This window comes from Protopterus annectens, chromosome 2.part0 (genome assembly GCF_019279795.1).
Source record: "Protopterus annectens isolate FY-2018-M chromosome 2.part0, PAN1.0, whole genome shotgun sequence".
In the NCBI taxonomy this organism is placed as follows: domain Eukaryota; kingdom Metazoa; phylum Chordata; order Ceratodontiformes; family Protopteridae; genus Protopterus; species Protopterus annectens.
Genome location: NC_056728.1, coordinates 1696254358 through 1696282182, shown reverse-complemented (window position 1 = coordinate 1696282182; position 27825 = coordinate 1696254358). Strand labels below are relative to the sequence as shown.

General features: G+C 44.9%; 1 protein-coding gene across 1 annotated transcript in view; it reads left to right on the top strand.

The window, feature by feature from the left end:
• The window catches only part of ABHD18 (abhydrolase domain containing 18), a gene marked incomplete in the record, with an annotated part of 695491 nt that overhangs the window by 336581 nt on the left and 331085 nt on the right, over window positions 1-27825 (top strand). Inside the window, 1 exon segment of the mRNA XM_044061749.1 lies at window positions 19210-19348. Within this exon segment, the coding sequence (XP_043917684.1) occupies window positions 19210-19348 (139 nt within the window).

Genomic DNA, 27825 nt, shown 5'->3' with positions numbered 1-27825 from the left:
TCATATGTGATTTATCTGAACTGAGAATCTATTTAGACTCTGCCTATACAAAAGCTCGAGAGCTTCCACCGGCTCGTGGCTGCACCCTATCTGTCTCATCATGCTTAGGGAAGATTACCCAGATCATGTTTGCTGCTAAACAAGATCAGGTTCTTCCATGCAGGCTCTAGGGTAAGCAGAATCATTTCTTCTTTAATTAATAGTAATATTACCAAGCATGTTCTATATTGTGTAGTTCTAATAATTTAGACTAGTGTTTACTACTTTTAGAGTATTCATTACTTTTGATTGTTTTTTTTCTGCTGCCCGTCATTCTACCGCTAGGCCTGTCTTTTTTTTTCTCCCTATCCCGGTTTCCAAACTTGTTTAAATTAAAGAGTTTTTGGTTGATATTATTCTTTTCTTGTTTGGTAGTCCATTTATGTTAGAGGGCTCACTTCGGCCATTTTAACTTTGATGGCTTTCTTTTCCTTTCTTTCTCCTGGTCTGTTGTAGTAGTTAGTCGTTTTAGTTAGAGACTACTCCTCCTGTCTTGTGGTTTAATAATATAGAGTTTGTTGGTTGCGGGTTAACTTTTATTTATATATATATATATAATGTGTGTATGTAGATAAATAAATAAAAAGTTGATTTGTGTTTTCTCGTTAACTTGTTTGGTTGTGTGTTGACTGGTGTTAAGATGTCAAAGGATACTAAAGAATCAAAACCTTCGGGTTTTAAAAATGTGAGAAATGCAATCAAAAAATTTCACTGACTGATGGACACGCTAGCTGTGTGTATTGCTTGGGTGCTGTCCACCTTCAAGAAATCGTGTTCCTTCGGCTATCCCTTTAGTTCCAGGGTGTTGATGGAAAGAAGGAACAAATTGATAGTTAGAGGCTTACTAAAAACACCATTTTCAGAGGCTCTAGAAGGGAATCAGAGTTCCTCTAAAACTACTCAACAGTCCCAGTCTTCCAGATCTGAAAAATTGGGAGAAAGACATCATCTGCTGCTCAACTCTCGGAGCCGATAAAAAAACATGCCAAGGAATCATCTTCGGACCCGAAGGCTTTTGGGCCTGAGAAATCTCCCTCTTTGGCTCCCATTGTAATTTTGGGGCCGACAGAGTTCCAGTTTCGGAGCCAGTTCCCAGTCCTGAAACCGGTCTCCCCAGTTCTGAGATCTCCTTTGCTACAGCCAGTGAGGTCTCCAACCCTGTCCTCTTGATCCTCCAGAAGCCTTTAAACGATTATATGGAGTGGGTGATCGAGACATTTATGGACACCGGCACTGGCTAAGATACTGTAGACTCCGACACAGAGGGATTCTCGGCCGACCATCACTTCCCCTTCATTGATTCTTCCTCTGACCCATTCTGGGGCTTCGGAACCAGAGTGCCTGGATCTGATTGTAGAAGAATAGTCAGTGCCGAGACCTGCTCCTGGATCTTCGATCCCGTCTACTGTGTTGACCTCCTCAGTTACATTAGATTTGAGGGGTCTAGGAGCCGATGCTCCCCCCATCGGGTCTGGTTAGGAGAGTCAAGTTGGACAGTTGTCCGACCCAAAATACTTCTCGGGGCTTCGGTGCAGGTGACCTCAGCACCAACATCAGCCCGGAGCCTACCGCCTTGATTCGTGGGGGGTCTTCTGGTTCCTCGGAGCCAGGAGTCTCCTCGGAGCAGGGCCAGGGGTTTTTCAAGGTGATGAGGAGAGTGCTGTCATCTTAGACTGCTTTGCTGTCAGGTCCAAGTACTCTTCGCCCCAAAGCACCAGTGTCTATCTCGGTGCCATTGCTCCCACCCAGGAGTGGAGACCCAAAGCCCCAGGACACCCCACTGGGCGAAGCGATCTCTTCTGAACCCTCTCCTGAGTACCCCTTTGAGGAGGTCCCTTGGAAGAGATTATGCAAGAGGAAGCATTTAGACTCCCCTGTGGAGTCAATCACTTCAGACATGGACCTCGATGAGTCATAAGGGTCCCCACGGTCACCCTCTGAGGATGTCACTTTTGCAGACATCCTAGAAATCATTAAAAAGAGAGGTAGCTGGGAACCCATCAACACTTCTGTGGATGAGTCTGTTTATTTGGAGGTGTTCGGGTCTCGCCCTTCCACCTCTTCTCTTGGGTGTCTCCGCCTTTCGAAAAACTCATGAGTGGAGTCAGTCAGAAGGTGTGGGGCTCTCTGGACTCAATGGAACCTGTTCCTAGGAGGCCAAATAAATTCATCACTGCGCCCACAGATAGGGAATTTCTCAGTAAAGGTGTCCTGTTAGATGGTATGGTGTTGGCTGCAGCCACCAAGAAGCAGTTGTCTGAGAAATCCTCATCTGTCCGTCCACCAAATAGAGTCTCGAATGATGGACAGATCTAGAAAGCATATGTTTTCTTCAGCATCCTTTGCCCTTAGGTCACTGAACTGCCCTGACCCATTTCACTAGGCTTCAGAGGGATCTCCTGAAGGAGCTAGGAGATGCTCTCCAAGGTTCTGTAGCTGCGGGGGTCATGGTCTAGGTTTCCTCCCAGCTCTCCACCTTACACTCTGTGGTGAACCCCTCCATGCAACTTATTTCCTATGCAGCCAATGGAACGAGTAGGGCAGCGGGTACAGGAATTTCCGTAAGGAGGCATTCCTGGATGCACTTATGTGATTTCACAGAACCCTTTAAGTCTCCCTTTATTAACACCCAGTTTGGCATATCGTCTTTGTTCGGGTCAAAAGTTGAAGAGACCTAAACCAGGTGCAAACAAGAGGGACAGACTCTTTCTGCCATTGGAGTCCATTTCTCCCTCCCTGCCAGACCTTATCCCAAATGTCAGAAGGGGGGAAAATTTTTGTTTCGTAAGTCCCAAAGAGCTTTCCTGGATGCACTTGGTGATTCTTCCCCCAGGGGCACGGGGGAACTAACAATGGAAGATGCCAACCACGTGGCAGAGGGGGTCTGCAAAACCAGGGTGACAGGGATTCCTTCCTTGGTAAACCCTTTCAGTGCTCCTGAGAGGAGGCCCTATCTGTCCTTCTTCTGAGGCAGTCGGGGGTTGCTTGTCAATGTACCCAAACACCTGGCTAGAAATAAGACAAATGGGTACAAACGATCATATCCAGAGGCTACTACATACCCTTTTTCTCTCCCCCATTAGAAGTAAAAGTCAGTCCTGGATGTTCCACCCAGTCAGAGGGATCATGCAACTCTAGGGGTACAAAAGTTGCTAGAAAAAAGTCATCCAAAATGTCCCCGCAGATCAAATTGAATTTGGGACTTACTCAAGGTTCTTTTTAGTTCCAAAAAAACGGGACTGGAGGCCCATTCTGGATTTCAGCAGACTAAACAAGTCCATCAAGAAGTCAAAGTTCCAGATGGTGACACTGCAGTCGATACTCCTCTTTCTGGGGAAAGATGATTGGATGTGCTCGATAGATCTCCAGGATGCATACTACCACATAAAGATGGACAGGCAATCCAGGAAACAGTTGCGCTTTCAGCTGGGCGTCGGTCACTACCATTTTCGAGTTCTGCCCTTTGGTCTCACCACAGCCTCCTGAGTGTTCACCAAATGCATGGCAGTAGTTACGGCTCACTTGAGGCGTCTAGGATTCTGGGTGTTTCTGTACTTAAGACGACTGGCTCCTAACCGCCACCACCAAGCATCTACTAACAAGAGCGAGAGACACCACCATTCATCTTTGCTGTCAGCTAGGCATCACGATAAACTTCGAAAAATCTGCCTTTTTTGCCATCACAGCATATCGTATTTATAGGGCCAGACTTGGATACAAGACAGATGCTGTCCAAACTCCCCCCGAGTGGATTCAAACCTTATGTCATCAAGTCAAAAACCTCTTAACCAAGAAAGAGTATATGCGAAGGTTCTTTTGAGAGTTTTGGGTACCATGCTGGCAGCATTAACCTTGATACCTTTAGCTTGTCTGCACTTGAGGATTCTTCAGTGGCTACTATTCACCCAGTGGTCCATGCAGGAGCTGCCCATGTCTCACAAAGTTATCATAACAGAATCCTGCAAGAAAGACCTGCGCTGGTGGCTTCACTCCACTCAAGTGACCTTAGGCCAACCATTTGTCTTTCCGCAACCAGTGGCCACAGTGACCCAAGATGCTTCCCAGATAGGGTGGGTGGGGGGGGCATTATCTGGGGAAGACTGTCCAAGGTGTTTGGCAGGAAAACGAGAACCACTTGCATATCAACGTTCTAGAGATGAAAGCGGTGCTTATGCCATTGCAGGCATTCCAGGACTCCCTTCCACTAGAAACAATTGTAATTCAGACATGGTGATGTGGCACATAAACAAACAAGGAGGAACCAAGTCCTACTCCCTATGTCAAGAGGCCCAGAGAGTATGGGAATGGTCAGTCTCTTCCCAATGTTTTCTAACAGCAGTGGACATTCTGGGGAAGTCCAGTGTGATAGTGGACAAACTCAAAGGGGCTATTATGATGCCTCATGAGTGGTCCCTAAAACAGGAAGTTGCAGAAGAGATTTTCTGCAAGTGGGGCCAGCCTTGCTACAAACTCTTTGCCATGTCCATGAATGCCAAATGCAGCAGCGACTTTGCCCTGATCCCTCCTCCGGGGGAGTCTCCAAGGGATGCACTTGTGCACGATTGGCCCCCGGGTCTCCCCTACACCCCCCCTGTTTTCCTTGATCCCCAAAGTCCTTCAGAAAGCCAGCACATTGAAAAGCAGTTTGATACTTATTGCCCCTTACTGGCCTCGTCAGATTTGGTTCCCCTTCCTATGGCCACATCTCCAGGAGGAGCTGTGGATTCTGGGCCCAGTTCCAGACCTTCTGACTCATCCATCAGGGATGCTCCATCTATCAGTTCAAACCCTCAAACTGACAACTTGGCTGCTCCAGTTCTACACACATCCAGTCTTCCTGATATTTCCCCTGCAGTGAAACATATTTTGATTTAGTCTCATAAGTCTTCAACCAGAAAACTGTATTCTAGCAAATGGAAAAGATTTTCCCACTGGGCTTTCAACAACCATATTGATCCTTTTACTGCCCCTGTAACAGCTGTATTAGACTTGCTAGCTAAGCTTTTTGATGAAGGTGCAGCTGCAGCTACGATTCGAGTTCAATTTGCTACTATGTCAAACTATCATATTGGTGAAATGGGACGAAAAATCATGTCCCACAGACTTTGCAAAGCCTTTTTTGAAAGGTACCTTTCTACTAAGACCTCCAGTAAAAGAGCCACTAGCGCCATGGGACCTAAACTTTGTTTTATCCACCTTGATCCTTTCCCCTTTTGAACCTGCATCAACATGCGAACTAAAGTTCTTAACATGAAAGACAACCTTCTTAGTAGCCATCATGTCTGCTAGACAGGTATTAGAACTTCAAGCATTATCAATACATCCCCCTTAAGTGATTTTTCACAAAGACAGTTTCCCTGCGAACTAACCCTTCATTTCTCCCTAAAGTATGTTCAGAAGTGAATTTAAATCAATCCATTAACTTACCTCTCTTTTTCCCTAACTATGGCAACAAGTCAGAATACAAATTACACCAGTTGGATGTACACAGACAGCTACGTTTCTGTCTCAAAAGAAGAAAGAAGTTCAGGAAATCAGATCAGCTGTTTGTATCCTTTTCGGATAAAAAGGAGGAGGCCCCCCCATATCGAAGGTCACACTTTCCAAGTGAATTACTGACTGTATAACTTTCACATCAGAATAGAGAACTTCCAGGGAAATAAAAGGTCACTCCACAAGAGCTATAGCAACCTCATTGACCTTTCAGGCAAGGCTACCCATGGATTCTATTTGTGCAGCATCAACATGGGTAAAGCCTCATACCTTTATCAGTCATTACAAAGTCGATTTGGCCTCCAGGAACAGGGCCTCTTTTGGGTCCACTGTTCTGAAGAGTATTTTCCCTTGAGCCACCCAAGAAAGAAGGGTGCTAGGGACACTGTCCCAACCAGCAATTAATGAAGACAAGATAGGACAACATAACATTAAGAAGTTATGTACTCATCATAATGTTCCATGTTGTTCATCTCCCCTTCATTTGTGCATCCCACCCTCCTTCCCCCACCTTCACTCCTGGAGGATCTAGTGGTTTCTTGCAAAATTGGAAATTATGTTCTCTGAATGTCTTCTTAGTCTTTTTTGGATATGGTTGCATGTTTAGAGGTAACATTGTCTGTGCCTACATTCCCCCAGGGAGGAACACAGAAACCTTAGACGACATCTTATATTGGTTATCCAATAACTACCCCCAAGAAACAATTGATAAGTTGTCCAGTCTTGCCTTCGTTCTTGCTGGATGGGTTCGGAGCCGATCCTCGGCTCCGACTCTACCACTTCTATAGCTCGAGAGCTCTTTACTGGCTCGAGGCTACCCCTTATTCCAGAATGCCCAGTGTCAGCTACCCAGATCTCGCTAAACTGCTTCAGCTGCAAGGTCAATACTGGCTCAAGCTTAGTATAATTTTTTTTCTGTTTAAAATTCAATAATTTACTTGAAAAGTATTATTTTCTTCACTGTTTTATAGTAGTTGTAAGTTTATTTAGTCCTAAACCCCTTATCTCATCCTTTGCTGTGTTTTTGTGCTGTGTTGGCCATTGCCCATTAGTCGCTAGGCCTTCTGTTTATTTAACTGAACTCGTTTAAGTTAGAGAGCTCCCCCCCCCTTAAGGACAGCCGTTTAAGTTAGAGGCTCTCCTTTTAAGGTTTTTATCAATATAATTTTTATTATTGTAGTGTGTCTGTTTGTGTGGTACTTCCTTCTTTTTTTCTTAGTATGTCCAAGGAAGTTAAAACCTCAGGGTTCAAAAAGTGTGACTCATGCTGTCAGAAGATGTCTCCGACAGATGGGCACACTAGTTGTGTTTACAGCTTGGGGGCTGTGCGCCTGCAAGACTCTTGTTCTATTTGTCATGCCTTTAGTCCAAGGGTCCTGCAGGAGTAGAAAAACAAGCTTATCCTCCATGGATTATTAAAACAGGATTCTCCAGCTAAAGCATCTCAGCCAGTGAAACCTTTGAAACCAGTCAAGCCTTCAGTTCCATGTTCGGAACTGACCAGTGAGCTTGACAAACCAAGTGTGTCGGTGCCCTCTGGCACCGATAAGACTACTCCTCCGTCAGCTCCAACTGTTACTTTGTAGCCGTCTCTGATCCACAAAAGAGCTAGGTCTCCTTCATTGGAGCCGATTCGCTCGGTGCCACAATCACCTTTACTTCAGAGCAAGACCAGTCATCGCTCATCTTCCCACTAATCCCACTCCTCTCAGTCCTCGAGGTTATCGGACCAGGATGTGGAGTAGAGTGGTCAGTAGGTTGCTGAAATCACAGGCCCTTGCTAAAATGCTTTAAGCCCACCTCAACAGGCTTCGGTTATATCTGCTTTGATTTAGATTCCTCCTCCGACTATGCTTAGTTCAGAGCCGGAGTCCATGGATGCTCCAGTAGTGGTTCCTTCAGCTACAATGACATTCTCTTCAGCTCAGTGGGCTCCAATTACCTTGGTTCTTCCTCCCATCAAGGTATCTGGGTGCCAAAGCGCTCTCGTCTGCTCCAAGGGGGGGAAGTGGCATCGGACCCTTGTCAGACCCTGCTCTCCCTCTTGGAGCATCGACTCAGTTGAGCTTAGATCCCACATCAGCTTCGGAGCAGTCACCCTTGGCACAGAGTGGGATTCCTGTCTTTTCGGAGCTGGAGCCCTCTTTGTGTCAAGACCGTGATGCCTTCGAGGTCATGCGGAGAGTGCTGCCCCCACAGATGGCCCCACTATCGGTTCCATTGGCTCCATCCCACTCGGTGCCTGTGACTACCTCTGCTCCTCCTCCAGCCCCAAAGTGTAGGGAACCTATGCCCCAGGGCACCCCATTGGGTGAATCCTCTTCTTCCGAAGCCTCCCCGGAGCATTCTGAGCAGGCTCCCAGGAAGAAAATGTGCAAGAGGAAGCAGCTAGACTCCCCTGAGTCTGTCAAGTCAGATACAGACGTGGATGAATCGGAAGGGTCCCCAAGGTCCCCCTCTGAAGATGTTTCCTTTTCGGACATCTTTGAGATTCTTGGGTAGAGTCATAGCTGGACTTCCCTAGCCCCCTCCGAGGACGAGTCTCCATACCTGGACGCATTTGGTTCCCGACCTTCCACCTCTTGGGTGTCTCCGCCTTTTGATCCACTCATGTCTGTAGCGTCTCAAAAGGCTTGGTCAGCTCCAGATTCCATGGAACCTGTCCAAAGGAGACGCAATAAATTTATCACAGCTCCCCAAGACAAACAATTCTTGACTAAAGGTATCCCAGTTGATGCCATGGTGGTAGCAGCAGCCACAGAGAGAGAGTTAGCTGAAACCTCCTCATCTGTCCATCTACCGAATAAAGACTCTTGTACGATGGACAGATATGGGAAGCAAATGTTTTCATCAACAACCTTCTCCCTTAGGTCCCCAAACTATCTTCCCCATTTTACTAGGCTTCAGAGGGATCTCCTAAAAGAGCTTGGAGATGCCCTACAAGATCCCACAGCTGAGGGAGTTTCAGTCAAGGTAGCTACCCAGCGGGTGACTCTTGATTAGTCAACTCCTCCATGAGGCTCATTTCATACGCAGCCGATGGAGCAAGTAGAGCTGCAGGAACAGGAGTGGCTCTTAGGAGACATTCTTGGCTGTAGCTGTGTCAGTTTGCGGAACCTTTCAGAGAGTCCTTCACCAATACCCCCTTTGATGGCTCCTCTCTCTTTGGGCCTCAGGTGAAAGACACGCTGACCAGGTGCCAGCAGGAAGGCAAGATGCTCTCTGATGTCAGAGTCTGTTTTTCCACTCCTACCAGGCCATACCCAAAGTGTCAGAAGGGTGGAAAGATGTGGTTTCGAAAATCCCAGGGACCCTTGCCTGATGCATATGGTGAATTTTCCCCCAGGGGCAGAGGGGGAAATAATAGCAATGGCAGATGCTGCCCTCATGGCAGAGAGGTCTGCAAAATCAGGGTGACGGATGCATTCTCTTCCAAACCCTATCAACATCACTGATCACTGATGCCTGACTGCTCAACTCTGGAGGCAGTCAGGGGAAGGCTTTCATTGTACCCAATCGCCTGGCAAAATATTACAAAAGACAAATGGGTACTATCCATTATATCCGGAGGTTACAAAATTCCCTTCCATCAACCACGTCTTGTTTCAAAAAATCCATCCCAGATGTTCCACCCAATCTACGGGATCAGGTAGTCACAGAAGTTTCAAGACTGCTAGAAAAAAGTGCCATCCAAGAAGTCCCTGCAGACCAAGTAGGATCTGGAATTTGCTCAAGATTCTTTTTAGTGCCCAAAAAGACGGGACTGGAGACCAATTCTAGATCTCAGCAGATTGAACAAATCTGTACAAAAGCAAAGTTCCGGATGGTAACACTGTAGTCCATTCTTCCCTTTCTGGATCAGGACAATTGGATGTGCTCCATAGATCTTCAGGACGCGTACCTTCATATAAAAATGGACAGACGGTCCAGGAGATTTCTACGCTTCCGGCTAGGAACCAATCATTACCAGTTCAGAGCTCTTCCCTTTGGTCTCACCACAGCCCCCAGGGTGTTCACCAAATGCATGGCAGTAGTTACTGCTCACCTGAGATGTCTAGGATTCCAGGTGTTTCCTTATCTAGATGATTGGCTCCTCACTGCTACCACCAGGCAACAACTTATAGAGGCACGAGATTACACCATAACATCCTGTGCCCAACTAGGCATCACAAAAAACTTTGAAAAATCTGCCTTGTTGCCCTCTCAGTCTGTTACTTGCATAAGAGCAGAGCTAGACACAAGAAAAATTATTGTAAAATTGCCTCAGGAAAGAGTTTCCATTATCTGACAACAGGTGTCACTTCTGAGGAGCAAAAGAATTCAAGTCAAATATGTCCTTCAAGCTCTAGGGTCCATGGCGGCAGGCATTCTTTTAGTTCCCTTCGCACGCTTTCACATGAGAATCCTTCAGTGGCTTTTTTTTCACACAATGGTCCTTCCAGGAATTAACCATGTCTCACATGATGCTAATTACGGAATCTTGCAAAAGCCACCTTTCCTGGTGGATGGTCTCCCCACTAGTGACTCAGGGGAGACCTTTCATGGAATCCCATCCAGTTGCCACAGTGACCACGGACGCTTCCCTGATAGGGTGGGGGTGGGGCATAATCTAGGGAAGACAGTCCAAGGCACATGGCAACCTCACGAGTACCACTTGCACATCAACGTCCTGGAGATGAGAGTGGTGGTCCTAGCATTGCAAGCTCTTCAAGACTCTCTCCCTGCCGGGACTATTGCAATACAGATGGGCCAGCATGTCAGTGGTTTGGTACATCAACAAACAGGGCGGAACCAGGTCATACCCCTTGTGCCGAGAGGCCCTCAGACTGTGGCAAATGGGCGATTTCCTCCCAACGTTTTTCTGACAGCAATGCATATCCCTGGGAAATCCAGCGTAATAGCTTGCAGGCTCAGCAGGGCTATCCTCATGCCGCACGAATGGTCTCTGAAACAGGAAATTGTGGATCTTATTTTCCACAAATGGGGCCAGCCTTGCTGCGATCTCTTTGCCTCTCCTCTCAGCAACAATGCAGAAGCTACTTCTCCCTTTTTCTCCTCCAGGTCAGACACCCAGGGACGCTCTAGTCCACAATTGGCCTCAGGGACTCCTTTATGCATTTCCCCCCTTCCCCCTAATTCCAAAAGTCATTCAGAAAGCAAAATCGTTGGGTTGTAAGATGATCCTCATTGCCCCCCTATTAGCCTTGACAGATTTGGTTTCCATTCCTTCACCCCCACCTTCTAGCCCAGCCTTGAGGTCTGGACCCAGTGCCGGACCTCTTGATTCATCACTCAGGCGGGTTACACCAATCCCTCCAATCTCTCAAGCTCACAGCTTGGTTACTCCACTTCCAATCTTAGCCAGGCTCCTTAATATTTCCCCAGCAGTGTGTGATATTATTGTTTCCTCCCATAAGACAACTACAAGGAAAGTTTATGCTAGCAAATGGAAAAGATTCTCTTACTGGGCGGAATCAAGGAATTTAGATCCCCTTACAGCTCCTGTACACGAAATTTTAGATTTCTTAGCTGAACGGTTTCGATCTGGTGCAGCTGTTTCTACCATCAGAGTACAACTAACTGCCATTTCAAATTTTCACATCAGAGTTTTTAACTCAAGCTTAATGTCTCACAAACTCTGTAAGGCCTTCATGAGAGGTACATCTCTACTTAGACCCCCAGTGAAAGAGCCCCTTCCACCTTGGGATCTCAGTTTGGTTCTGGCCTCCATGATACTGCCACCCTTTGAACCAGCAGCATCATGTTCTTTGAAATTTCTCTCTTGGAAAACTCTTCCTAGTTGCTATTACTTCTGCCAGATGTGTTTCGGAACACCATGCTCTGTGTTCGCCCTCCATACCTGGTTTTTCACAAGGACAGAGTTTCTCTGAGAACCAACCAATCTTTTCTACCTAAAGTTTGTTCAGAACACAATTTGAATCAATCCATTGAACTTCCTGTCGCTTTCCCTAATCATTCCAACAAGGCAGAATACAGATTACACCAACTGGATGTGCATAGACAACTACGTTTCTATCTCCATATAACTAAAGAGTTGAGAAAATCAGATCAGTTGATCCTTTCATTTGTAACAACAAACAAGGCCTTCCAGTTTCTAAAGTAACCTTGTCAAAGTGGTTATCAGACACCATTGCCTAAACTTTCTATTTGCGACAAAAAGATATTCCAGCAAGACCCAAAGGTCATTCAACCAGGTTAGTAGCTACCTCGGTAGCTTTTCAATCTAGATTGCCCATAGATTCAGTTTGTGCAGCAGCTACTTGGGCAGATCCACATACATATATTTCTCATTACAAAGTAGATGTGGTCTCCCAGGGCAGGGCTTCCTTTGGTTCCACAGTTCTGAAGAGTCTGTTCCAATGAGCCACCCAGGATTGAGGTGCTAGGGACGCTGTCCCATCCAGTAAGAACGAAGGCAAGATTGGACAACTTAACATAAAAAAATTATGTACCTACCATGACGTTCCATGTTGGTTGCCCTTCATCTCGCCTTCCTTCTTGCGTCCCTCCCTCCTTCCCCCTTCCTTGAGGATTGAGAGGAGTTTTTTCAATGGTTTCACTGGCTAACTTCTTTAGTTCTTAGTTGCTTCCCAAGCAAACCATGACAATTTACTGTATATCCAGGTTTAATAATAATGGATTATCTTTTATGATTATGTCTAGTGTGAGCTATCTCAAAGGAAATCTGGGTAGCTGACGCTGGGCATTCTGGCACAAGAGGTAGCCTCGAGCCAGTAAAGAGCTCTCAAGCTGTAGAAGTGGCCGAGTCGGAGCCGAGGATCGGCTCCGAACCCATCCATCAAGAAGGAAGGCGAGATGAAGGACAACTAACATGGAACGTTATGGTAGGCACATGACTTTTTTCTTGGGGATTTCAACATTGAGTGGAACACTTGCTCTTGTGAAACCCCCACAACCCACATAAACCTCTATGGATTTACTCAAATCATAACCTCCCCCACCAGGACAGGAAAACCCAATAACAAGGAAAGTACCCTAGACTGGATACTCTTCAATACCTCTCTTCAGTCCTATAAATCAGGCACTTTGCTTGATGACCTAAGTGACCACTGTCTTACCTATGTAATCAAGCTCAAAGTAGACTGCTCCTACCAACCCGCCTATAGAACATTAAGAAACAAGAATTTTATTCTCACCAAGTTTCAAAATGAACTTAAGGCATGCAACTGGTCAGTACTGAAATGTCTCTTCCTAGATGAAGCAGTAGCATACTTTAATATCAAATTCCTTGCTATTCTTAACTCCCATGCTCCCGTCCGCTCTATTAGAACCAAAGTTAATATTGCACCATGGCTTTCTAAAGATACCAAAACCAAAATTTCACTCAGAAACAAAGCATGAGCCACCTACCGAAAAACAAAAGCCTCACTTAGGTTCATAGGTAGGTACTAAGCTATCTGCCCGAGGGCATTTATAAGCCTAGCCAGAGTGTGTCAGCTTTCGACGCCCCATTGATTAACTGATCCTCTGTCAAGCAGAACCAATGAAGTGATCCCAGAGGGTATTTTTTGTCACCCATCCACTCGTCAAGGTTTCTCTTAGAGTGTTGGTGAGGGGCTCAGCCTGATGTAATTTGGAATTTTGTTCCAAAGCATGGGGAGTCTCTATGACAGGAATCTTTCCCTCCAGCATGTTCTATTTATTGTTGTGGCGAGGTTTAGCTCACTAGAGCGCGTGGCTTGCAGTTACTTGGATTTCTTTAGGTGGAGCATGTCCATCAATTCTGAGTTGGACATGGCTTTGTAAGTCAGGCAGAGATCACCTCTGAGTAAGCAATATGCCACTGAGTACAGCCAGAGTTTTTTCAGTTGGGCTGCATAGGACATATGTTTGAGGGCAGTAATCCTCTTGGTGAGGTACTTTTGTGGTCTTTCCAGCTGTTGGAAGTGTCTTGTGAGGTACATCCCAAATTGGGCATTGTACTCTATGATGGGTCTGAGTGACGAGTAGAGGGGCACTATAACCTCTTTATTTCTAGATGTGAACCCTTTAGTAATTAGATAGGCCACATAGAAGGATTTCCTAACTACTATGGCAATATGATTGTCAAAGGAGAGATTACTATCTTCCGGGGTCCCCAGATCTCTTATTACCTCTTCTGTATTAAGGAGGCTGCCACTTATGTGGTCATTCGTGGGTGTTTTGTTTTTCCCAAATGGAATGACTATGCATTTTTTGGCATTTAGCTTGAGGCCATGACTTCGACACCAGGTGTCTGTCATAGTAAGGCCCTTTTGGAGGATGTCCATGTCAGCTGGGGAGTTAATTATGGCTCCCAGTTTGCAGCCATCGGCGAACTTGGTAAGCCATAGTCCTCCTGTGTTTGCCTGTACTTCTGAGAAGTATATACCTAACAGTAGGGGTCCCAGGACCGAGCCTTGCAGGACACCACTTGTGACTGGTTTAGAGCCGGACCTGGAGCCCGCTATTCTTACCGTGTGAGGTCTGTCTCTAAGCCACTTGGCAACCCATCTTGTGACATCGGGGTTTATGTTCAGGCTGGTGAGTTTTTCTGTAATACCCGAGTGGGGGAATGGTGTCGAAAGCCTTGGTAAGGTCAAGGTAGGCTGTGTGAACCACCTTTCACTCGTCTATGGCCTTGGTGACTGTCTTGAAGAAGTCAACCAGGTTTAATAGGCATGATCTGCCCTTAACAAAGCCGAACTGAGTCGGGTCAAATGTTTGGAGGTTCCCAATGTCTTTGTTAATGACTTCCATGATGATGCGCTCCATAGCCTTGCAGACCAGGCTAGTCAGGCTTATGGGGCGATAGTTACCAGGGTCTGTTCTGGCCCCTCATAAATAATACAATAATTACAGTCGGTTCATAGATTATTACTAGGCTAACTCCCCTTGTGGCTCATTTTAAGCCTAGCCAACTACCCCATGTGAGAATCAAACCCTGCACCTTGTGTTTGCAAGGTAAACACCTTAACTATTATGCCAACCTCCCATCTAGATCAACTAAGATTCAAACAGCTAAGGAATGACACCAAAAAATCCATAACCTTAGACAAAAAGGACCACTACTACCATCTACTGCAAAAACACCAAAACAAACCTCAGCAACCTTCATTCAGTCATCCCAGATGCTACCTGCATTAAATATGCGGATGACTCCACCTTGATTTGTTCTGACACCTCACCAGCTACTTTAGTCACATTAACCCAAAATACCTTTAATACAGTAGAAAAATGGCTCTCCAATCAACAACTAATCCTAAACCCCAACAAAGCTAAGCTGCTCCTCTTCTCCCCCACATGCAGGACCCCCTGCCATCCTTCACCATAACCTCTAACAATGGCACTATCATCTCCCCAGAAGCCCAAACTAAACTACTGGGTGTCATAGTTGATAACCTGAAGGTTGATGCACATATCAATCAAACTATCAAAACCATTAATAAAAAACGTGTTTCTCTTTACAGAATCAAACCTTTCCTTACCCCACTTGCTAGAACTGCAATTGCCCGTTCCATCTACTATCAACTCTTCTCTATACCTCACCTCTATTCTCCAACTTAAACAAAACTGATCTTAAACTATCATCCTGCCATAACCACATTTCCAGATTTGCTACTGGCACACCCTACCGGACACACCACTGTCACAACCTAAATTGCCTAGGATGGCTTGAACTGCCAAGCCTACTGCAGTTCAACCAGCTAATAGTGGCACATAAAGTCCTTTACCAACCAGAAAATACACCTGCACTAAAAAGTATTATCAACCCCTACACCAAAACCCAGCCACTGCGATCATCCACTAGACTCCTAGTTCAAACATACAAATCCAACTACTCAGCTGGGGACTCTCTGTTTTCCAACTTTGTTGGAAAAACATGGAACAGACTCCCAGCTGACTTGACCCTAGAACCCTCACTAACTCAATTCAAAAACAAACTGAAGAAATACTTCTAAACTCATTGGTTATGTCCTTGCACTAACCCCGACTAGTGACCTCCCTATTTCTTAGGTGCCTTACCTTCAACTACTTCAAACTTTTTTCTACCACTCCATTTCAGGAAGTGTCAGTTGTATAACTGCTGCTCAGTGTGCCTTAAACCTGAATGTATTACTATAGCAATAACCCACGCCTGGGTGTGGGTAATGCTAAATTACACCAGTTGGCGTGGGTTTGGTCGGGGGCAACCAAACCACGATGACATTATTTAAGAAAAGAAACTATTACTTTTTTAAATAATGGCATAGTATAATGCCTGTTTACTGCCCTTCCGCAGATGTCTGGCATCCGCGGCAGTTCTGATGTACTGCGTGCTGCGCGGTACATCAGAGCTGCAAAAGCAACGAGAAAGCAAGATCTCCGTTGCTTTTTTAGAGTTTAACATAAATAAGCAACGGACATCTCCGCTTAACATAGTCCGTTGCTTTTAAATGGGTTTAGACAGCTTTAAAATAAGCAACGGAGATCTCCGTTGCTTATTTATGTTAAACCCATTTAACATAGACAGACACAAAAAAAAGAGAAGTTATACTAAAAAAAAAGTCCGGCGCGACGGACCTTTTTAGTATAACTTACTTACATTAGGACACGCTGGCCAATCAGCGTGCACGTTTTGGGGGGATCATGGTATAATATGTATATATAACTTTGAAAATAACATTATGTTTTGTAATGTGTTTTATAAAAAGTTAGTACTATATGTGCTAAATGCTGGTATTGTTTGACTGTAATCTGTTTGAAACTATCATTTACTAAATGTTCAATGTGTATTATTATCTTGGAGCTTTTCTCCCTGGCCCTCCGCTGAAAATGGACATGTATCCAGTCATAGTATCCTGGTCAACAAATGTAAAATAAAATAAACTCCAATAAAAAGTCAACATATAAAAGAATACAGTGCAAGGCTTTCCATCGAAAATAAGGCAACAACACCAGTTTCCAGAAAGGCTGTTATAAGCGCTTTTGTTCCTTTATTCCACCATAAAAACAGAACTTCGTCAGATTTTATCATAAGATGTATGTTTAGGATTCTTAGCGGGGATTGTATAGTAGGCATGAAATGTTAAAAGAACAAAACATATTGTATGTTTCATGAATAAAAATTGTACATGGGGCCAGTTTCAAATGTTAAGATTTTTAGTTTGAAACGCTGTTTTTTAAGAAAGAATGTCACATGTTTACTGTTTGGTATTTAAATGGAGGAAATTATGTGTACGTTTGTATCTGAAGAAGTTCCGTTTTTATGGTAGAATAAAGGAACAAAAGCGCTTATACAGCCTTTCTGGAAACTGGTGGTGGTGCCTTATTTTTTTTGGAAAGCCTTGCACTGTGTTCTTTTATATGGTAAAATAAAATAGAATAAATAAAATAACTACAGTATCTGCAAACAAGATCTGAGTAATCTTACCTAGGCATCATGGGATATGGTATAGCCACGAGCCAGTGGAAGCTCTCGAGCTTTAGTAATAGGCCGAGTTGGTATCGATCCTCTGTTCCGAACCCAGGCAGCAGTGAATAAAGGCGAGATGGACAACAACATGGAACGTTATGTTGAGTACATAACTTCTTATTTTTACTTTGCTCTACTTTTTCAAAGTCTTTTTGGTACAGAGAAGACATTTATACAAATGAGAACTTATTTGGAAGTAAAAACTGAAAAACAGATATTCAGAAACCAAAAGTTCAAATGTCATATTGCTCAGATCCATATGGGGTATGCAGGGAGGGCTTGCCCCCTACAAAATCATTGAAATATGTGACAAAATCTAAGCAGGTCAAAAACCATTGAAAAATCTGACAACATTGAAACACATTTTTTAATGTTTTTGTGTGCTTAGATTTTTGTCAAATTTTTTAAATGTTTTTGCAGGGGGCAAGCTCACCTGTACACCCCCACAGTCCCAGCTAATTATATATACCAACTCCCTGAGGTTGCACAGCAGTGGAGAAAAAGTCTAAACCCCTCTCTAGTGCAAATTCAGTTTTGACATTTTGTGTTTGTCTTTTCAGTGTCATCCTCGTCACTTTTCAGTCTGTCAGTCTTTTTACTGTCTATATGTGGGTGTACCTAAAATGACTGAAACATAATGTAAATGTGCATATATATATAGAGATCTAGGACTATTGAATGAAAGTCCGAATCCACAATCACCGAACACACTTTAACGAAAGTGCTTTCACTGAAAAAGCACTTTCGTTAAAGTGCGTTAAAAAAAAAAGAATAAATCTACTTTTATGCAGGGGGCAAGCCTGTGCTCCCCCCCCCCCTACTTTAATATTCTTACTCCGAGATCACATCAGTGAGGAAAAGGGAATATTCCCTTATCTGCACCATAGTATGATCTCCGCAACAGTCATTCCCCCACGACTCCCTCTAGCTGCAGGCATACTTCAGTGAAAGTGCTTTTTCGGTAAAAAGCACTTTCGCAGAAGTATGCCTGGCTATTTGTGCTTCGGTGAAAAGTTCCTTCGGGGAGCAGTACCGATCCCATATACATACGGATATATATATAAATTGTGTGAGCACATGATTGTAAAACATGCTTGAATAACAATTTCTCTAAATTACAAATGACTGAAATTTATATGGTTGAAAGCTCGTTTTATTGGAAGACCTTTTATTTGAATTCTAAATAATAGAGCTGTCATACAATTAAAATCCCCCAGCTAAAAATGTTTCAAAACCCCCATACAGCCTTACTTAAGTAGACTAACTCCAAAGTCTCAGCTGTGGAGTAAAGTGCAAATACAACAGACTGAGAATCCCTGTCAACACACTAACACTACACAGACAGCAGTTAAATTCAACACCAGGCACCAGAGAAAGCTTTTTCATCTATTTCTACATATTCTACTTCTGTTTTACAGAACTATGCCTACTTAAGCCACATTCATGGACTTTCAAACAAATGGTCATTCAGCTAAATGAACTTTCAGTCCTTTCAACACACTGACTTTCCATTCAAGAAAACCGTCATTCAAACAATTGACAAATACCCGTATATAACATATAATGTGTGTATGTATGTACATAATATATATTGGTATGTATCTGTGTATTGATAATGGAGGTAGAAGACAAAAATTAAGTGAGTTTCAGATGAAACTGTATGGGAGAAGATAAGAAAATAGGCATGCAGGATGGTTTGGCCCTCGAGGTGGGACAGAAGTTGGGGATTTGTGCATGGTTGAAAGGAAAGGTTACTCAGTAGTCTTTTAAGCACACGAGGGAAGGAGATATGCAGCTTGCCTACAGAGTTTTGTAGTTGAGTCTGGATGTGTTTCTTTTGTTTGGGATAGGGTTTTGGAAAGGTAAGAAGCTGCACATATCATAGAATATGAGATCATAACCTGGTGAGTATGGCTCTGAAGAAGACTGAAATTGAGTTTGAGACCATTGCTTTCCAGTGAGAGAAATACTGTGATACAAGTGAAAGGAGGCATTCGGAAAATATAGGGAGCATTGCTTGAAGTTAAAAGGAAGGTGAAAGCAAAGCAATTGACAGTATTAAACAGTAGGGTCTTGTCTGGTAAGGTTAGAGTGACTGTATTCTTTATTGTTACAAGATTGTTACATTGTCTGGAATTAGCAGGCCACTGGCCCATAAATTGTGCAAGCTGGAAATAACATAACATATCTTATCCACTTCGTTTCTATTCCTTTTTTCTAAGGCGATCATGCTTAAAAAATGTCTCTGACCTCTTTGTGATGGGTGGAGCCCTTGTTTTGGAGTCAGCAACTCTTTTACATTGGTTGGAGAGAGAAGGCTTCTTTCCATTAGGAATGACAGGAATATCAATGGGAGGACATGTAAGTTTGTATATTTAGAAATGTGTTTCCAGACTACTAATGTCCACAGTTTCCATTCATTTTTTTTGTCATAGAATCTTGCTGTTAATATACTCCATAGATTTATGTAATACTGCTTTTCATTTCACAGTTTAAAAAAAACATTTACAGTTAGCTAATATGTTCATCATGCTGATAGTGCTGCAGTAGGGGTTATATCCTGCCAAGCTTTCAATGTTTCAGGGCACCTTTCACATGCCGAAACTGTCAGGCAGCTCAAGCTGAGCTGATTTAAAGACATATTTGGGTGCAAAGCATTTCAGAGCTTTATTGCTTCCAAAGAGTACACTTCTCAGAAGCTTTCAAGGATTGACAGTCTGCTTGTGCTGATCCTTTGCTGCGCAGATAAGATCCCTTTGGTGAGGAATAAAACTTTTTCCTGTCCGTTTAAAATTTTTTTTTATTTATTTTTAATTATTTAACATTTGACCTGGAGTGAGCCAATTTTCAGTAGAGGCCCGGGGAGAAAATCTCCAATTGCATGTATTTGTAGTATGGAAGAAAACTAAAGCACCTGGAGAAAACCCACACAAACATAGGGAAGACATGTAGACTCCACACAGAAGGCACCCCAGCCGAGAATCAAACCTGTGAACCTCTTGCTGTGAGGCAATAACGCAACCGCTACACCACTGTGCCATCCAAATAACCAGCCCTGCCAAGTCTTGAACCCAGGACCCTCTGAACTACAGCATAGTGCATTAGCCCCCTAGGCCAACTCAGCTCTAAAAGTGGTGTAAAGTAGCTTATGACATTTTTCTGTGGAGAAATTGGGTTTATTTTACTTCTGTGGGGCTGACATAATGTTTTAAAGTACTTTTTACTATGTTTTTCTGTTGTAGACTAGTAGTGTTTACCAGCATTTGCTGCTTGTCCTCTGTGGAAAGAGGCACCATTTATCGTTTGACCATAGAACAGACTACCAGTCCTACAGTCAGTCATCATTCCAGCCACAAAAAGGAAAAAAAAATAAGCAAACAGCCTTTGCCAGCACAGTAGGCTAGCAGTTTGCCTCAGCCACAGGTGGGTGACTCTGCTGTGGTCATTTGTTGTACTTCTGACCACTCATCCTTTAGCCTGGATCCTTCTGGTGTAACACCTACAGCCACTGTGGGCCAGGGGATAGTCATGCCCTCTGCAGCTGTTGGTGTCCCCTCGATGGGCAAGAAAAGTCACTCTTGTTGATCTTGGGAGAGGGAACAGGGAGGGTTTCCCTGCTATGTCAGAATGCTTTACCCATACCTGAGGAAGCTGCTGCTACAATTAGTAACACAGTCAGCCTCATTTTTCCTGTCAAAAAGAAACAGAAAATTGAGCATGTATCTACTCCTCCTCAAATTTCTTAGGATAAGAGTAGTTTACTGGGTCTGATTCAAGCTATTGGTCCTTGTAAAGTTCTTTCTAGTAAAAGAAGGAGAGTAACCTCTTTTCCTGAAGACAGAGTCGAAATTCTGAATCTGAACTGGAAGATGCATGGGATGGATACATTTTTTTCCCCCTCAGATTTCTGATTCAGATTTGGAAGAGAGCTCCATTTCTGATTCTTTCTATTAGGAGTCTCCTTCTCTGAGGCTTTTGCTAGAATGTGCCAGTGTTTTCAGTGGGAGAACACTAAAGTTTATCACTCCCTCAGAAAATACTATAAGTTGTTTTGGAAGAGTTTTCCAGATCCTACATCCCTTCCTCCTGTTCTTTCTGCTATAGAGGATACATGTATTACTGCCTGCAGTTTTCTTGATAGCCAGCCAGTTGTCCCTAAAAATGCAGATAGAATGTATAAAGTTAAACAAAATGACAACTACAAAAGAAAAAAGAATGTATAAAGCTCTCCGGTCTTACATTTTTACGCACTGTTCATAAACCTGACACAGTAGGTATAGCTCTAGTTAATCCCATTGCTGCTAATCAACCTAGTCAATTCCAATCCTACTCTTTCTGATAAGGATGTAAAAACAAATTAAGGCAAAAACTATACTACAGTAAATTTCAGAATAATAGTAGACACAACCATAAATCTTCCATACCAGCCAAAAATTCAACCCAAACCCCTCTCCTGATAACTCACCACTCAAAACTGCAATACAGTTAAATTCTTATTTTATCGATAGTACAGCATCTCTAACCAAGGATTTCTTAGTTTCTAATCCCAACCCTGCCCAACAGCTACATATCACCGCATCTACTTTCACCTTCAAACCTGTGCTGACATCGTATATAAACTACTCTTCAACTTACACCGTGTTCTTCATCAGTATGAACATCCACAGTGAGTACCTAAAAGTACCAGCCAGTAGTGTTGCCTATCCTGTGTCAATACTTATAAATTTGTCAGTCCAGCGATCCCATATTCCCTCTCTCTGGAAAATGTCACACATTAACCCTCTGCACAAAGGAGGAAATTCAACAGACATTAATAACTTTAGACCTATAGCAGTCTTATTTCCCCTCATTAAACTACTTGGAAACTGAAATCAAAAGTAATTGCTAGGCTATCTCCTGCAGGAAGAACTCCTCTCCCCAACACAACATGGTTTCCATCCTTCCTGTAGTGCTAGCACTGCCTGCCCTTCTAACTTGTATAGATACTGTCAATAAAGCTAGAGATAATAGCAAACTAGTCTCTTCCTTATTTCTAGACTTGCCTAAAGCCTTCGTCATTTTGTCACAGTAAACGTCTACTTCAGATGTCCTCACTAGGTCTCTGTCAGCCCACCCTTCTGTGGTTCAAAAGCTACCTGTCCAAAAGGTATCCATCAGTAAAATTAACTCCATACTCTCTCCGTACCTCCCAGTCACCAGTGGTGTACCACAAGACTGTATCCTTGGTCTCCTCTTCTTTAACGCAACAGCCTCTGTACATCCACACAACAGGCCACCCTAATACAATACACATGATTCCACTCTCATTTGCACATCTGACAACATGATACACCTCCAAAAAAATATTTAACAGTCACTGAAACATCAACACAAAAAAGACAAAACTACTACTTTTCCCCCCAAATCCCTCTCACGTGAAAAAAACAAAATTTAAAGCCCTCTTTCTTGATAATACAACCATTGAAGCTTACTTCTGATAGCAAATTATTACGAGTGATAGTGGATTGTAAGCTAAATTTGACCTGCATATACAAAATTGCATAAGAAAAACTAAAACTAGGGATGCTTTACAGAGACAAAAACGTTCTCACTGATGCAACTAGAACTACACTTGCCACTACTTCTCCTCCCTACTGTTCTTTATGGTGCTCCCATCATTACTAACCTCCATGCGTCACAAAAATTAAAACATGAACAATGCTATAACAAAGCTGCTAAATTTTCAGCAAATACCCCTTTCGGAACCCACCACTGTATAGCACTATAGAAGCCTAAATTGGTTAGAACTGCGTCATCAACTAACATATATACAGTTCTTACCATCTATAAAATTATCCAGCATCCATCTGCCTGTCCAGCACTAAAAAGCATTCTGCACAACTATGTTCCCAGGTGGTCATTGCAATCCAGTGACCAAAAACTCCTCTATGTCTACAAACCTATCAGATTTGCTGGGCAATGTTAAGTTGTCATTCTCGCCTTCATTCTTGCTGGATGGGTTCGGAGCCGATCCTCGGCTCCGACTCGGCCTATACTATAGCGAGAGAGCTATTTTTACTGGCTCGAGGCAGCCCTATATCCCACAATACCATGCGCTAACTCCCTAGATCTCGTTTGCCGCTTCGCTGCGAGGTAGTCTGTTTTTACCGGCTCTGGTCAGTAAGTGCTTTTTCAGATATATATTCAGTCTCAGTAGTTTTTTTCCAGTTAGTTACCCTTCTTTAGGTCCCTTCTAACTGCCTTACCCTTTTCGGTAGCCCTTTTTCCCTTTCTTTAGTTAGTTTTTATCTTGGGCCCACGGGCTTTTCCTTAGTTTTCCCCACCCTTTCAGTGTGTGTGTGGGTTTTAGTCAGTTCTCCTTAACTTAAATAAGTGTGTGTGTGTGGACTGACTGTGTTCCTTTTTATTTTTTGTCAGGATGTCAAAGGACCCTAAGGTTTCGGAATTCAAGAAGTGTGACTCGTGCTTTCAGAAAATATCTCTGACAGACAGTCACACTTCTTGTGTCTGTTGCTTGGGGCCTTTACACCTGCAGGACTCTTGTTCCATTTGTCACGGATTTAGTTCAAGAGTCCTGCAGGAAAGGCGTAACAAGCTCATCCTAAGGGGCTTGCTAAAGCCTGATGACGCCCCATCAAAGTCTGGCTCGGGGAAGTCGTCAAAAACCGCCAAACCCTCGGCTCCAGCTTCTGAGCCGAGGGCTGGCGTTATCGAGACGGCTCCGACCTCGGTTCCGCTGGCTCGAGGCGAGCAAAGTGGTTCCGCTCGAAACCATCATCTGAGCCGACCCCAGCGCAAGCGCTCTAGGTCCCTTCGCTAGAGTCCGTCAGATCGGCTCCGAGGTCCCCTCTCCTATCAGAGCGGAGTCATAGGACTCATTCATCGAGGTCATCCAGGCTCTCCGACCACGACATCGAGAGGGTGGTCAGTAGACTCATAAAATCTCAGGCGCTGGCCCAAATGCTCCAGAGGCCATCTCACCAGACTGTGGCTCCTTCGATACAGCTATCCATTCCTCCTCCGACTCATCTCTCGAGCTCGGAGCCGGAGTTTGTCGGAACTGTGACCTTGCCCACGTCGGAGCCGATACTTCCTCCTTCGGCTCCGGTGTCGTCGGCTCCGACCTCTTCATTGGTTCCATCCGTGGAGAGGTCCGGGTGCCGAGACTCCATTGTCGGCTCCGAGGGGGCGAGTGGCATCGGACCCTTGTCCGACCCCGCTCTCCCTCTCGGAGCTTCGGCTCTGGTTAATTCGGCCCCGACATCATTCTCGGAGCCTTCTCTGTCTGTTCCGGTCTCTTCTGAGCCGGTACTACCTTTGGTATCTGATAGGGGAGCCTTCGAGGTGATGAGTGTGCTGGACCCAGTGTCCACTCCAAGGTTATGTTCTGTGGCTCCTCCCTCTGTAGTGCCTGTTACGGTCTCTGGCCATCCTTTTACACCTGACAGCAGAGATCCAAAGCATAGGGTACCCACCTTGGGTGTCTCCTCCTCTTCCGAGGGCTCCCCTGAAGTTTCATGGGAACCCCCTAGGAAAAGAAAGTGCAAGAGGAAGCACATAGACTCCCCCGAGTCTGTCACGTCGGACACTGACTTGGATGAGTCGGAAGGTTCCCCCAGATCCCCCTCTGAGAATGTCTCCTTTTCAGACATCCTGGAAATCCTAAGACAGAGGGGAAATTGGTCCACTCTCAAACCTTCCGAGTACGAGTCTGTTTACCTTGACGCCTTTGGATCTCGCCCTTCCACCTCCTGGGTGTCTCCCCCTTTTGACCCACTAATGGAGGTAGTGGCTAGAAAGGCATGGGCAGCTCCTGATTCAATGGAACCTACCACTAGGAGGCCTTCTAAATTTATTTCTGCACCAGATGACAAATCCTTTCTCACCAAAGGTGTTTCAGTTGATGCTATGGTGGTAGCAGCAGCCACTAAGAAGGAAATGGCTGATCCTTCTGTATCTGTTCATCCTCCTAACAAAGAGTCCAGGACCATGGACAGGTAGGGCAAGCGGACCTTTGCTTCAGCGACCTTTTCTATGCGATCGGTGAACTATTTATGTCATTTTACCCGCCTTCAGAGAGACTTGCTCAAAGAGCTGGGTGAAACGGTACAGGATCCTTCTGCTGCGGGGTTTAAGGACAGAATAAACTCTCAGCTGGCTACCCTGAACTCCATTGTTAACTCCTCCATGCAGCTTATCTCTTATGCAGCCGATGGAGAGAGTAGGGCCGCTGGCACAGGCATTGCGTTGAGATGTCACGCTTGGATGCGACTCTGTAACTTTGCCGATCCCTTCAAGGCGTCCTTCAACACCCCCTTTGACGGTTTGGAATTGTTCGGACCTCAGGTGAAGAATACCCTCACCAGATGCGAGCAAGATGGTAAGACTCTCTCTGCCGTGGGAGTCCGTTTTTCCACGCCTTCTAGACCTTATCCTAAGGGACAGAAGGGAGGAAAGATGTGGTTCCGCAAACCTCAGGGAGTCGCGCCTGCCGCACGTGGTGAATTTCCCCCTAGAGGCAGAGGGGGAAATAATAATAACAGACGCCGCCCCAGGGGCAGAGGGGGTCCTCAGAACCAGGGCTCTAGGGAATCTTTTCCTGACCAACCCTTTCAGCATCCCTGAGAAGCTGCCCGACTGTCTGCCTTCGGAGGCAGTCGGGGGAAGATTATCTCTGTACTCGGAAGCCTGGCAATCCCTCTCCCAAGACACATGAGTACAGAAGATCATATCCAAGGGTTACAAAATCCCTTTCACTTTCCCTCCGGTACAACCACCAAAACCCCTACCAGATGTACCACCCACACAAAGGGGTCAGGCTCAGCTGGAAATAAAAAAGCTGTTAGAAAAAAAAAGAGTCATCCAGGCAGTCCCAGCAGATCAGCTAGGATCCGGAATTTACTCCAGATTCTTTTTGGTACCAAAAAAGACAGGAGAATGGAGACCCATTTTGGACCTCAGCAGGTTAAACAACTCTGTACTAAAGACAAAATGTCGGATGGTAACACTGCAGTCCATTCTACCCTTTTTGGGCAGAGACAACTGGATGTGCTCGTTAGACCTCCAGGACGCGTACTACCATATAAAGATACACAGGCGCTCCAGGAGGTTTCTCCGCTTCCGGCTGGGAGTCACTCATTTTCAATTCAGGGCCCTGCCCTTTGGTCTCACCACAGCCCCGGTGTTCACCAAATGTTTGGCAGTGGTCACGGCTCACCTGAGACAGAAAGGATTCCAGGTGTTTCCATACTTAGACTGGCTCATTTCCGCTACCACCAAACAGGATCTCATAATGGCCAGGGATTACACTATTCAACTTTGCAACAGTCTGGGTATTTCTATAAATTTTGCAAGGTCCTCCTTGTCGCCTTGTCAATGTATAAACTTTATAGGTGCCATATTAAACACCACAGAAATGTCTGCAACATTACCACCTCAGAGAGTGACAGACATAAGGCGGAATGTTCAGCCCCTATTTCAGCCCAACAAAGTCCAGGTCAAGCTAGTATTGAAAGTGTTGGGCCTCATGGCGGCGGCGATTCTTCTACTTCCATTAGCCCGCTTCCACATGAGGCTCCTTCAGTGGATGCTGTTTTCTCAGTGGTCCTTTTAACAGCTACCAATGACCCACAACATTTTGATAACCCCATTATGCAAGAAACATCTCTCCTGGTGGATGGTTTCCCCTCAGCTTTTTCAGGGCAGACCCTTTGTTCTCCCCCCTCCAGTTGCCACTGTCACAACGGATGCCTCCCTGATCTGGTGGTGGGGGGGCATTATCAGGGCAGGACGGTCCAGGGCACTTGGCAACAGTCAGAATGCCACCTGCACATAAATGTCCTGGAGATGAGGGCGGTGCTTTTGACATTGCAAGCCCTTCAGAGCTCTCTTCCCATGGGGACTATAGCAATTCAAACGGACAATATGTCTGTGGTGTGGTACATAAACAAGCAGGGCGGAACAAGGTCCTATCCCCTCTGTCGAGAAGCACTCAGACTTTGGCAATGGGCGATTTCATCTCAACAGTTTCTGATAGCAACGCACATCCCCGGGAAGTCCAACGTCATAGCAGACAGATTGAGCAGAACTATCCTCATGCCTCACGAGTGGTCTCTAAATCAAGCGGTAGCAGACGGAATTTTTCGGAAGTGGGGCCAGCCGTGCTGCGACCTTTTCGCAACTCCCCAAAACAGCAAGTGCCTCGACTTCTTCACACTTTTTCTTCTGCCAGGCCAACCCCTCAGAGACGCTCTTGTTCACGCGTTTGGCCCGGGTCTTCTTTATGCCTTTCCTCCTTTCTGTTGATCCCGCAATTAATTCAGAAAGCAACCGCATTGAGATCCAAAATGATCCTCATTGCCCCGTTTTGGCCTCGACAAGTTTGGTTCCTGTTCCTGCACAAATACCTACTGGAACAGCTTTGGCATCTGGAACCCCTTCCGGATCTGTTGACCCACCCACGGGCAAGCTGCATCAGTCTCTACATTCCATCAACCTCACAGCTTGGTTGCTCCACTTCCAGCCATAGCCAGGCTTCCCCTTATTTCTCCTCCTGTTCGTGATATCATTCTGGCCTCCCATAAGTCCAATACTAGGAAGACTTATGCGAGTAAATGGAAGCGTTTTTCACACTGGGCACAAACTAGGTCCTTAGATCCTTTCCATGCACCCATTCATGAGGTTCTGGACTTTCTGGCGGTGCTTTTCATTCAGGGTCATCATCGGCCACTATCAGGGTACAATTAGCGGCCATTGCTAATTTTCATGTTGGACTCTCAGAAGCAAATATTATGTCCCACAAACTCTGTAAAGCCTTTCTCAAGGGCATCTTTTGCTCA